Below are 13,167 nucleotides of genomic sequence, written 5' to 3'. Positions count from 1 at the left end.
GAAAAACAGTATGAAAAATAGAACAATATTTCTCAGAACTCCTATGCCATGTCAGTTCCACCTGCCTGGTTATTCTGTCACAACTGGAATTCGTAAGAGGTGGGAGGAGGGGGCAGAAAATACAATGAAGCACACCTATAGAGCAGTCAGTGTCATCCAAAACACAGCACATTGTCAAAGTGCATTCTACAAATTGTGTATGTAAAAAAAACTTATGTAGAATGGTTTTTATTATTTCAATTCTATACCTTTGTGTTAAAATTGCCACAAATCCACTTACCTTTTGACTCTACGGGAAACGATTAACATATTCTTTTGTTCCCAGATGCTTTGGTCTTACACTTATTTTTTTTCCTTCCAAAAGACAAGTTGGATCATGAGAAAACCTGAAAATACTTTTTTCATACCCAGGAAAAGAAAGTCATAGCTTACATGAAGAATATATGATTGACTTCCCAAATTCCCAATTGTTTAAATGTGTGTGTTTCACTCTTTCTGGATTAAAAAAAAAAAATAGTGACATGCTTATATTTACCTTTGAAAACTTCATTGAAATCTTACAATTTTGAAGCTAATGAGGTTTGTTTGCTTTGTTTTATTAGAAAAAATACTCAGGCAAGGTCTACAATCATCTGTCAATTATAAATGACTTACAAGAAACTCATGAAGCAATAAAATTAAAAAAATACAAATACAAACTATATCTGAAACACTTCTATTTGGCAATTTTATAACAAATTCATAAAAGAAACAAAGATCGTGGATTATTTTATAGGTACAGAAAAAGCAGTAGGTGAAGTGCTCAAGCAAAAAAAAAAAAAAACACTGCATTTTTTTTTCCAAAAATAAAGTCACATCACAACAGATTTTATGAATAATACCCTTATTAAACAACCATTCCAGAACATCTTATATTAGTGGTGCTTTTAATCTGCACTTTATTTTGCTTGATAAGATTTTTTTTTTCATGTATATAAGTAATATTTTTAACCCATTGGAGCTAAGCAAGACTCTCATGTCAGTACCAACGCAGAAAGCATTTGTATTGTACTAGGGTACGCTCACTTCCGCAACCAAAGGGTTACTTCTAAGTTTTATTCTATTTAATAAAGATTTAGTGTAAAAACTGCTGGTTATTAGTTTCACTGTAGTAAACTCCTCCCCAACAAGGAGGACTAACTCTGCAGTTTGACTGCATATATCCATATAAATTTTACGTATTAGTTCCTTCCAATAGCAAGGAAAAAAACTAATTTTGTGTTCACTATTAGAAAGGAGCGCCATGAATTAATTATGGGTACTATTCATCCCTCAAAGACTTCTGGGAAGGATGTTCAATGTGTTTTTGTTCTTACAACAGATATTAACAGTAGTATATAGTCCCTTAGGTATGTAAAAGAAGGGTTTTTTATTGTTAAGGAAGGTGCTTTTTTTAAACAATTCTTCTGGCAGCACTAGTGAATTACAATATCCTTCAATATTATTTCTACCGTAATATATACATTTTAACTTTCATGCCTCTAGAAAAACATCTACAGTACATTTCATAATATAAAAATATATTACAAATCTGCTGAAATATTTACAAGCAATGTCCTATTATCTATATGCAACATTTTTGTCTCCATACAAAGACTAACAGGTTAGACACATCTCTATTTGTCAGTTAAAAAAATCCACGGCTTCTTGCTTATTAAGCAAGAAAGTGATTTTACTTTCCTTTTCAAAGCCAACTTTGGTGCATAAAGGATTGAATTTCTAGATATTTTTTTTAAAAATACCATTTTCTTTACAACTAGAAAACATTAGGCCAAATAAAAAAAGTATACTTTACAAGTGAATGGGGATTCTACAGATTGAAAAAAGTAAAAATAAAACACAAATAACACTAATTGCTTAAGTAAAGGTTTTTCAAAAACCGTCCATTGATATGGATCACAAAAAAAAGATTTCATTAACATACTATACCACTCCTGAAAAGGGGGATCAGACATACTGCAACACTCTTAACATCTTTAAACCGTACTATATGTATTCAGAGTTGAATGGAAAACACAAGCATTCCATCAACACGTTTCTTGCTTTTTCTTGGTTTTCCTTAAACATTATTCAATACATTTTATGGATCTGCAAAAGGACACGAAGTTACAAATGACAAATGATTACTATCCACCATATTGAAAGGGTGACAGGATAACCCCTTGGTAGCTGTTCTGTTGTCTGGCATGTGTTATATTTAGTTCACACTGATAAGAAGCCTAATAGCTTGTTAGCAGTTCTCTTGGGAATTGTGAGTAAATGGCGACGGTTACTTTCTTTTCATCAATATAAACTATTGTATTCACTAAAGAAAAAAAGCAGCTTAAAGAAGAAAGCATGCAAAGCCTTTTTAGTTGTTCCACTAAGTTGCCAGAAGAGTGTTTGCTCAATCTCCCACTGTACCATTCCATGAAAATGTGGATATACAGTAATATATTAATATATTCCACAGAAGCATCAACTTCATTCACAGAATGTTTACACTAAGCATAAATATTTATAAAAAAAAAGATGGGATTTGACTAATGTGCAACTTTATTTCTAAATCCATTGTCAGTGACTAAGACTGCAGCTGTCCCCACTTGCTTGGTTTTTACCTCTTCAACCTCTTCTGGGGCATTGTTCTGTAAAAGAAGATAGGATACCTTTCAGAAAAAGATCCTGAAATGTAAATCCAAGTTACCTAGAGCATACTATGGAATCATGACTATAAACAATCATTTAATTTGATTGAGAGCCATTTTATATGATCTCAAATTAGCACACATTTCAGATGATTTCAAAGTTTCTATTAGCATTGACATTTTACCATGACATTAATAGCTGTGATTGAATTCCTCTGACCACCTTTTCCACATGCGATATTTTGGTCTTTGATTTTAATTCTTTTGTCTCCTAATTGGTCCCAAAGCTTTTTTTAAATCACATACTGATCTATATTGATGAAAATCTGGTAATTGATAATGTATAGGGACCTCAATTTTATTTGGAAGAGGGAGAAAGGGTTGTCTTTTTTTTTTTTCCCAATGGACTTCACCCACAGATCATTTTCCAATATTATTCTTTCTTTTCAAGTCAAACTAGTAATATATCGAGTTCCGCAAAGTTAATTGATATAAAGACAATTAACACCTAAGTTAGGTTATAAAACAGTCGCCACTTTAAGTGGCTTTAAAATACATAATCCAATTTCCTCATAACATTTTATCATTAACATCATTAACACCAACAATTCATATGCTAATGTAAGTATTTAAAATACTTACATGTAAATACATAGCACATGTAGTATGAGGATTTATTTTCATATTGTAAACCAAGCTTTCATTAATTCAATTAGTGAAATACACTGATAGTAAAGGTGAACTGAAAGGCTTATTGCATACCAAGACCTCAAATTAGCAGTATAGGAACTCTTTCAGACACTTGACCATTGGAAGTTAAAGAAACTCTGGTTGTGGGAAAACAATTGTTTTCTTCCCCCCAGTACCCTCCTCTGTCCCCACCATATACGTGCATTTTTAAAATAAACCTATAAAAACATAACATTAGACCTTCAAAAACTTAAGAGACAATTAAGCATTTCAGATTACCTTTATAAACTGTACACACATACAACTGTGGGTACTGACAATTATGTGAGCACATTAATACAGAGGGGGGGGGAAAAAAAAAAAAAAATCAAGAAATTATTAGAAACAAGATGGGTTAAAAGCCAATCAAATCCTACAAACATAAATGTGAATGCAGCTTAAAGACAAGTGACATGTACTGTCCCCCTCTGTCCCCCTTTAAAGAATCTTGTATTTAAAAAAAAACAGTACTTGTATACAAGTAAGATTTCAAGGTAATACTGCATGTATTACAGCTGAATATAAATTATGTAAAGATAAATTTGGACTTTAAAAAAATTGGTATACAAACCAGCATGTGATCTTAACAGAAGTGATCTTTCAGGATTCCACTGTATGTACCTCCTTTACTAGAATTTCTGTACACCAAGCACAAAAAAGTAAAATACACTTGGTAAATACACACATTCCCCGTTTCTCAGTAACTAGAGTTCAGTTCAAGAACTTTAGTAATTCTGAAACAACTTAAGACCTCAGAACTTAACTACTGGACGCTGACAGGATCAAGGCTCCCTGTTCTGGTGTATAATGCATTAGCAATTCTGATTCCCCAACGTCAAAAAGTTAAGTGAGGCTTAAGATTACACGTAAGTAATGAAAATTTCAAAATTAAGACATTACCTGTATATGTTTGGGTCCAGAAGCAAGGCAGTATCTTTTGGTAGTTTTGATAAATGAACTACTTTAGTTTTTAACTGATGTCGCTCACTTTCATTTACCCACACATCAGGCAGACTATGAATAAATAAATAAAATAAAAAAAATATTCAAAAAAGATCAACTGTTTTTCTTACCATAAAATTATGTGGTAAACTAGTACATATGAAGTTTCTATATGCAATCTCCAATTTCACTGGTTAAAAATCACCTTCACCGGAGCGAAGAAAAGACAGCCAATCTTTACACATTATACTCCAAAGTCTTTCAAGTTCTCAGCATGAAAAAGATACTAAACAGAATTTAGATTAATCCAGAAGAATACTAAACCAAACATACAGTAACAACAGCACTACGTTCTCTATTTTACGGATAGCAGGAACTAAACAAATCTTTAAAAACACTTTATTTCACTAGGTATAAAATTTACTGCAGGCACACCAGTTTGCTCTAAGTGTCCAAATGCCCCAACTCAGCTGAAGTTCAAGTATCTTCTGAGGAAATTCAGGCAATCACCATAATGTATTTTGGCTACGTAACAGCTCTTAATGCGAGATGGAATAAAACCTTGCACATTAACAGGAAGCACCGTCTCAGTACTACTTGCAGCAAAAAATGCTGGAAGAGCTAGAGAGAAAGCCTACGCTGATTGACATTTTGCTTTTAACTATTTGAAACCAAACTATTTGCTTCTGAGTGGCTTACTGCATTACTGCATCTTCTACTGAAACCGAATTGAGTTTTTAAGGCCCTGCTGATCCTGTCAGGTTGTTAAGAGAGAAACTGGACTTACAAATGCTGTAAGCGCCTTACTGAAAACCTACCTCCCAACTCTTTCCAACAGTTAGCACTGACTAAGGCTACATAATCCATACTGCCTTCACAACTGGAAAAAATAAAAATAATAAAATAAACTAGGATTATTTTCAGCCCACATAAAATAGTGGGGTTTTTTCTTTGCTGTTGTTGCTTTGCTTTTTAAGTGATTCAAGAGCAAAAAATTCATTTCAGGTTAGGCAAAAAAAAGTTTGGAATTATGAACTAACATTTTGAAGGAAGTTTCAAATGGAGAAACAAAACACTCAAAACATTTCCTCCCCTGATGAAAGCTATACATAACTTTACAGACCTTTGCAGTTTATTTTTTCCAGCAATAGAAGTTAGCTGAAATTCAAATTCACTTTTTTGGTAAGAGAACTGAGAAGAAACTATCTGAGAAGAAAAAGGAATTTTTCCAAAGATACTGTTTTCACTTTTCAGGTGAAGTCGGAAGAAAATCAACAGCAATCTCTCTACCCAGGTTCAAAACAGCTCATGAATGACGAAAAATACCACAGATGGAGCTTTTAAAATAGAAGATATCAAATATTTTGAACAGAAGCATTTTGAAAACAATTTAATTAGAAACTGTATGCTGAAGAAGCATAATGATACGAACAGCGTGTAAAACTTCTCACAGTAAATATCACTGGAGATATGAAGAAAGACAAGAAAAAAACCTCAGAATAAATTCCTGCGCCAAAAAATTCAGTGTTATTTCACTCCTTTATAGGAAATTTGCTAAAGACTGTAATTTAGTTTTCCTGCAAAAATACTTAATGTACAGAAAATCTGGAGCAATTTAATAGTTTCTCCAAACGACTCACAGAAGAGAAGGTTGAATTATTATTATTGGCTCCATCTGAAAGGCTGATTAACAGCTCAGTACAATGGAAAATAATGGTTATGAGTGCATTCAGCTTTTCTGAAGTGTGTACATGCCCTGTGTAAGACAAATGGATGACAACCCACAATATCTTGCCTTTTCTGTTCTTAACTGTAATAATCAGGATGAAATTAAATCTACCAAATAATTCACAACTGTATCACTCAGCAGAGGAAGCACACTACCTAACCCAACCAAAATGCAAGAAATATGAAACACGTAATTACTTTGAACTTGTCAACCAGCCCTACAACTATCAGGGATGTACACTAATGAATAACCTGTCTTCTCCAGTGCAGAAAACCTAACATTTGAATACATTTTCGTGAGTTAAAAAAAGTCTTTTGTCGCAACACTAGGAAACAAAAGTCCCAATTTATTTACTTCTCGTGCTCTTAGTGTTATGTTTTTAATACCTTTTCTTCTTAAAATGTAATATTTTGTCTTCATATCTGTAATACTTCAGTGATAGTAATTTCAAAACACTGTTGCATACAGTATAACAAGCTGTCCTAGAAGGCAGCAAAGAACTACACTTTTATACTACGATATTTTAATTATTCTTTCCCAGGTTTAATTGAAACTTGGGATCCACAAGTGTTGCAAAGAGCAGGAAAAGCTACAGACATTTTAAAGTTACTAAACTTTGTCTAGGTAATTTATTGGCAATCCTAGTCCTCTACACATGAAAGCTACTATTGACTGACACTGCCAAGTTCACACTACCGCACGACTGATCTGGGACACTACAAAACTGAGTAATTTATATCACTTCAAGGGAGAAAGTAGAGATTACTACACTAAGGCTTTTCATTACCTTCAAACTCAATCACTTAAAAGGCAGCTCTATATTTAAAAAGATTCTTTTGTTCTATATAGTAATTGCAAAAACTACAACTATTCAACTGAATGTTTAAGTTATTGAGCTCCCTTATTAACTTTTATCAACGCACAGACATCTTCCAACATTACTTTTAAGAATGAACTTCTAAACCTGTGCATCCTACCTAATTATGCAGGTATTTGACTTAATGTGAGCTTAAGCAGACATAATAGATTTTTCCTTCCTGAGTCCATATAACTATATTTACTTTTAAATACATATTTTTTTTTCCTTAAAAACTGTATTAAAATGTGGATCATGAAAAACTTGCAAGAGCTACTCTCTGACTCTACTAAAACTGCTTTGCCTACTGGTCTCCTAGAGAATAGCGGAAAGCAATCATTTAGCCTACTCTTCCATATAATAAAGATTACAATATTTACATAAATTCATTCCTTTGTCAAAAGAAAGATATTATCTCAGCTATTTCAAAGAAATATCTACTACTTTGTATGTCCCAAGCCTACCTGAGGGCATTACTTGTGTACTGCATTACATACTCATTTGGAAAAGGACAGAACTTTGGAACAACAAGAGAAAAAGTAATCAAATGTTGGAATAGTGTTCTAAACTTCATTGGGAAAGCCCAAGAAGCAGTCACAATATCAGACACACTTTCAAGGACCAACTGTGGTTATTTTGCTGTTAAACTGTGTCCTCTATGCAAAGATTTTTGTTCTACCATTGTAGTGATGGGTATATATTTATCGCTGCCTAGAAATATTTGAAGATCGTGGTAAAACAGTGTTAAAAATAAAAAATAAAAAAAGGAAACACTGGTACAATTCTTTTTTTCTTGTGTATATGGCTGGCAAAATTACTCAATTATTAGAAGACCTTTTTATTTATAATATATGATGACAAAATGCATTAAAAAAGTGCAGCTTAAAGTTTACCCAAACTAGTATCAGAATCTACTGTAAACTCCCACTTACATCCTATCATATTACTGGGATTATACTCACATGTCCTCTGGTGTCCAATGAAGCAAGAGTTTTATTTTTCCAGAATCTTCTTTTCTTTTAGCTATTACCTGGTAAGAGTTGAATAATTATTAAAATCAAATTTGTAAATTTATTGCTCAAATAAATTGGTCTTTATTTTCAACTGGACATTCAGAAAACACAAACCTTTAATCCTTCAAAGCTGTATTAATTCTAAGTACAACATGCACATCACTATTCAAGCCACTCTTGTCAAGATTAAATATTTGCACTTATTTTCCTTTAATATTTTCATAATATAAGAAAAAGAATCACATACAGTCTTCCTTTAAAAAGGATTCCAATTTTTAAGTAGCCATTCCAAAAGATTTAAGTGCATGCATTCTTAGATGAGTTTCACCAACATCCCTTACAAACACACCCACATTTTTTCACAAGATGTCTATAGAAAAGCTATGTCTATGAGAAGCTAATGCAGCTTCTAGTTTAGTTCTGGTATGACATAATCTGGAAACATTATATATGTAATTTCCTAGGTAACCTTTAAGATATCAAAAGGAATGAATAACTAAGTACTGAATAAAGCAAATGCCCCTTAGAAGAATTTACAGTATTACTGAGATTGTTTAATGCATACATAACAGGGACATTGGCACGTTGCTATGACTGTTACACAAATGGCAAGTACTAAGACCTGCTGGCAATCCACAGGACATACATTTGCCCCTGGTAAGGTTCCAGATGAGAAACTGCAAGAAAGGTGCTCTCATTTCTTACACTAGTTCACATACAACAGCACACAAAACGCTCTCACAGAATAACTTTTCTAGGTGCAGGACACTGAAGCTAGACTACCACCTCTAGTCAAGATATAAAGGTAAAAATGCACAAAGTATTAAAAAAGTAATATTTGTACAGAAATGAAATATATTCATCAACAAAGGCATTCAAAAAGGCAGTATCCAGGAAGACAAAGGAAAGCCACTTGCTTCCTCTTCAACTGACTTACCCTCATCTTTTCCTTTGCTCTGCATGTCACAATATGTTACGAAATGTGAGATTTGCTTCAAACACCAGTTTCCCCCACTTTTTGCACCTCTGAGCATAACAATGCTTATCTAATCTTTCAGAGTTTCTACACACAGCCACTGTAGATACGGTAAACTTCTAAGAATTCATTAGAGAAATTTTCAAACATAGAAACGCAGTGGATGGCAAATGAAAAAGGCTATTCGAAAACGTAACATATGGAACATAAAGTACTTATGTCTATAAACTGCAACTACTAAAGTAATTCTCCATAACTGAACATCATGGTATGTTAAACTTAATATACTGTAGTAGCTTAGTAAGGCTAAAGAAGGATGTGTCAGTCCTTCCAAAAGGAAGATTCCCATTATAATTAGGTCTAACTTTAAGATTTGTCAATTAACATATTAGCAATTAATCTTGAAGAGTGGTTAGAAAGCTTGATGACAAATTCTGCTTTTGATGCCATGTGATTTGAATTACAGATAAACTGAAGAAATGCAGCCTGTAAGAACTGCCAGAAGATGCCACATGTGCCACAAAAATTATGGGAGGGCTGAAACAACTCTGCTATGAAGAGAGGCCAGGAGAACTGGGACTGTTTAGTATAGAGAAGGCTCCAAAGGGACCTTTCTGCAGCCTTCTGATACATAAAGCAGGCCCACAAGAAAGATGGAGAGATATTCTTTACTGGGGTTTGCAGTATTAAGACAAAGGGTAACATTATTTAAAACAATGATAGAGTGGATTTCAATTATAGTGGTGAGGCACTGGAACATACTGTGGCTGCCCCCATCCAGGAAGGTGTTCAAGACCAGGCTGGATGATGGGTCTTCGGGCAACCTGATCTATTTGAAGTTGTCCCTGCCCACACCATCAGAGCTGCAACTATCTGAGCTTCAAATTCCCACCTCAAACCACTTTGTATGTCTGTCACAACAGGATATGTTAAATAAGTGTCAAAAAATATTTTTTCCTGCTTTTTTTGCCCATTAGACAAAATTTAATCAACTCTTACACCAAAAATATGATAAGTTTCTTAATTTAGCCACTTGAAATATTGCTACCACTTTTGCTCGCAGGTCTCAAGCCACATCCATAACAGGATATGTCTTTTATCTAAGTTTGGAGCAGAGATGAAAACTGACTTTTTTTTTTATTTTTTTTGTTTTAATAACTATTTAGAAAGTGTTTCCCCTATCCTTTCCAACTTTAAGTTTTAGTCTTTGCCCAGTCCCTGGATTCATTTTCTGCTGCAGACTGAAGTACACGAGTCTGGATCCAAATAAAGATAATGTCAGCGCTCACTTTACAGGACAAATGAAGTTCACCAACTTTTCTATTTAAAAAATGTACATTTTCCTGTCCAGTCAAGCTTATTCTCAAGTTACCCTCATGTTTTAAGGAGATGCAGATGGTTTTCTCATGTAATGCAACTATAATGAATACCATATTAAAAAGTTTAGAGGTGGCATTTGAAAATATTGTTTGGACATAGTAAACTAGCTATAACCAGTTAAAGGGAAGAAAGTCTCCACAAGCTGTTCTTCATCCTATCTAAAGCAGAAAGAACAAGAGCTAGAAAATCAACCAGAATATACAAGGTCCCAAGTATATACTGCACCTAAGTTAAAAGCTGAAATCGTTGCTTTTACAGGGATTTACCTTGTAACACATAGTGCTTCCAGAGCCTCAAAGAGAACCTGTGTGACCCTTTGAAGCAGCATTCATCTACACTGCCCAACAACCAAAGGCCCAGTTCCTCCTGGAGAAAAGAAGGCTGCGGGGTGACCTCATTGCAGCCTTTCAATACCTAAAGGGAGCCTACAGAGGGGAGGGGAATCAACTCTTTGAAAGGGTTGATATGTGTAGGACGAGGGGAAATGGTTGTAAGTTGAAGGAGGGGAGGTTTAGGTCAGACATCAGGGGGAAGTTCTTTACCCAGAGAGTGGTGAGGTGCTGGAACAGGCTGCCCAGAGAGGTTGTGGATGCCCTGTCCCTGGAGGTGTTCAAGGCCAGGTTGGATGGGGCCCTGGGCAGCCTGGTTTAGCATTTAACATGGAGGTTGGTGGCCCTGCATGTGGCAGGGGGGTTGGAGATGCACGATCCTTGAGGTCCCTTCCAACCCTGGCCATTCTGTGATTCTGTGATTCATTTTCAGAAATATACAGTACAAAACTTGAGACTCTTCTTCATTGCAATCATGAAGTTAAAAAAAAGATGTCTGAAAAACCTTCCTCCCTCCCTCCCCCTGTGCTTCCAATAAAACAAAAAGGACCAAAAAAATAATAGTATAAAACAGACTCGAGTCACAAAATTTTGGGTAATTCAATACAGTCTGAATTATACAATCGCAAGCAGCACTCTTACTCCAGAAGCCTAATAAGATCTTCAAGCAATCAATATTGAAACAGCTTCTCTACGCACACATGGAAGCTTAAGAGGAGAAAGTAACTTTCAACAGTAGGGAATACAAACTGTATAGCAAAAGAGCTAATCATATATTTAAAGGCCTGCGACAGTCATAGCTTGGGATGCTTTCACTCAGATACACTTGGAACCAATGCAAGTTTTGCAGACTATTTTTCACATCACTGTCTTATCTTGTCCTCTGGAAATCCTCAAAAGCTCAGCAATTCACATGTTTTTGACTGGGATCAAAGATCTTCATCCCTGAAAGGGTACACATCTGTTTTTGTTTAACATTCAAGTACTAAGTCAGCTTTCTGTTAGGAGACAACAGCAATCTGTATATACCCATGCCTTGGTTCTTCCCAAATGTATTTTGAAATTCTCAAGTTTAAAGACGTGTTTTAAAAATACTTAAAATGTATCCACTACTTTTACCACAATTAGCACAACAAACATTCTACCACTTCCCAGGCAGGCTTGAGTCAGAAATACAGTCATGATACAGACAACGAACATAGACTAAAAAAGAAAAAAATCACTATTTTCAGCTAAATATCCACAGCATTAAGGCCAAATCTGCATATTACAAGCAAAATGGAAAGATTTGAAGACTTAAAGTTGTTCTGAAGACTTAAAGTCACTTAGTAAATAACTCACTTATGTAATAACTTACATTTCACACTAAAAAGTATAGTTCAACAAGTGAACGCATGTACAATACAGCTTCATTTGAACAAAAGAAAATCTTACTAATTACCTACATTTCACACACTGTCCCTGGAACAGGAAACATTTCTTTGCATTTATTTCTGTAAAGGAAACCTTTCAAGTTGTCTCAGATCAGAAATGGAGTTCTACTGACCTCTTCTGGAAAAAGAAACAAATGTCTCTCTCCTGCATGTTTATTCACCTATTGTGTTTAAGAGGCTTACAACTTCAAAACACGCGTAAACAAAATCAGCATATGCCATCACTGAACTAAAATCTCCAAAAAAAGTTAGAAGTATAAAGAACAGTTTAGTACTCAGCTACCTTAGAGAACTAACCCTATCAACAATAAAGACAGAGGGTAACAGGCTAGGTATGTTCTTAAAAAATCTAATACCTGCTCTTTAAGTTGAAGAGAAATTGACTTTTTCCACTTGATAGTGCAAGGAATCAACATACCAAGAATTGGACTGCAATAAGGAAAACTAATCAGAGAAATAAGAACATAATGAAGTCAAAGGCAGACTTCCGCAAAAGGCTTTGATGATTGTTTTACAATTTTACATGTCTATGAAGAAGATTTAAAGGTTTCATGAAGAGATACAATGACTGCATAGAAAATCTTTGTGTTATTATTTTTTCAGTAAGGTAACTATCCTGTAAAACACTACACTATGCTGATGTTCTTATAATGAATCAAGAAATAAACCTATAAATTCCTCAGTTTCCAGAAGTCTTATGATCAAATTTTTCACTTTTCAAATTCATGTCCCTGTTAACTATACATGTTTTTCATCTGAAGGTGGACCACAGAAACCACATCCCACTTTTCCACTTCCATCCTTACTTGCACCTGAGGTGACCATTAGCTCAGTATAATAATGCATACCTACAAGAAGATTATCTTTCTTATATTAAACAATCTCATCAGTAAAGTTGTTGTCCAGTGCAACTCTGCACAATTGTGCATGTTAATAGGGTAACGATGTGCAGTGTGCAGCTGGAATCGTAGAACAGTCCTGCCACTGAAACAACAACTACAGCTGAGGTGTAAGTAATACCAAGTTTTCAGACCTAATCAACCCCCCATCATCTTGAGTGGTACAAGCACAGATGAACTGAAAAGCTTTGCAGTACTTCCTCCAAGTTAATTCAGAT

The 13,167-nt window shown here is 34.5% G+C and overlaps 1 protein-coding gene across 2 annotated transcripts in view; it reads right to left on the bottom strand.

The window, feature by feature from the left end:
- Positions 1 to 1,604: 1,604 nt before the first annotated feature.
- Positions 1,605 to 13,167, bottom strand: part of AEBP2 (AE binding protein 2) — a 51,260-nt gene continuing 39,697 nt past the window's right edge. Inside the window, exons 6-9 of one of the 2 annotated variants that reach the window (XM_048941736.1) lie at positions 7,882 to 7,949; positions 4,293 to 4,406; positions 3,964 to 4,030; positions 1,605 to 2,663 (exon numbers count right to left, since the gene is read on the bottom strand). In XM_048941736.1, coding sequence (XP_048797693.1) covers positions 3,976 to 4,030; positions 4,293 to 4,406; positions 7,882 to 7,949 — 237 coding nt within the window. In that variant the 3' untranslated portion in view covers positions 1,605 to 2,663; positions 3,964 to 3,975. The remainder of the gene's footprint in view (positions 2,664 to 3,963; positions 4,031 to 4,292; positions 4,407 to 7,881; positions 7,950 to 13,167) is intronic. The other variant, XM_048941745.1, reaches the window with a different exon arrangement.

The sequence above is a fragment of the Lagopus muta genome, chromosome 1 (assembly GCF_023343835.1).
Source record: "Lagopus muta isolate bLagMut1 chromosome 1, bLagMut1 primary, whole genome shotgun sequence".
In the NCBI taxonomy this organism is placed as follows: Eukaryota; Metazoa; Chordata; class Aves; order Galliformes; family Phasianidae; genus Lagopus; species Lagopus muta.
The sequence above is the reverse complement of the archived record's forward strand: the minus strand, read 5'-3'. Positions and strand labels throughout refer to the sequence as shown.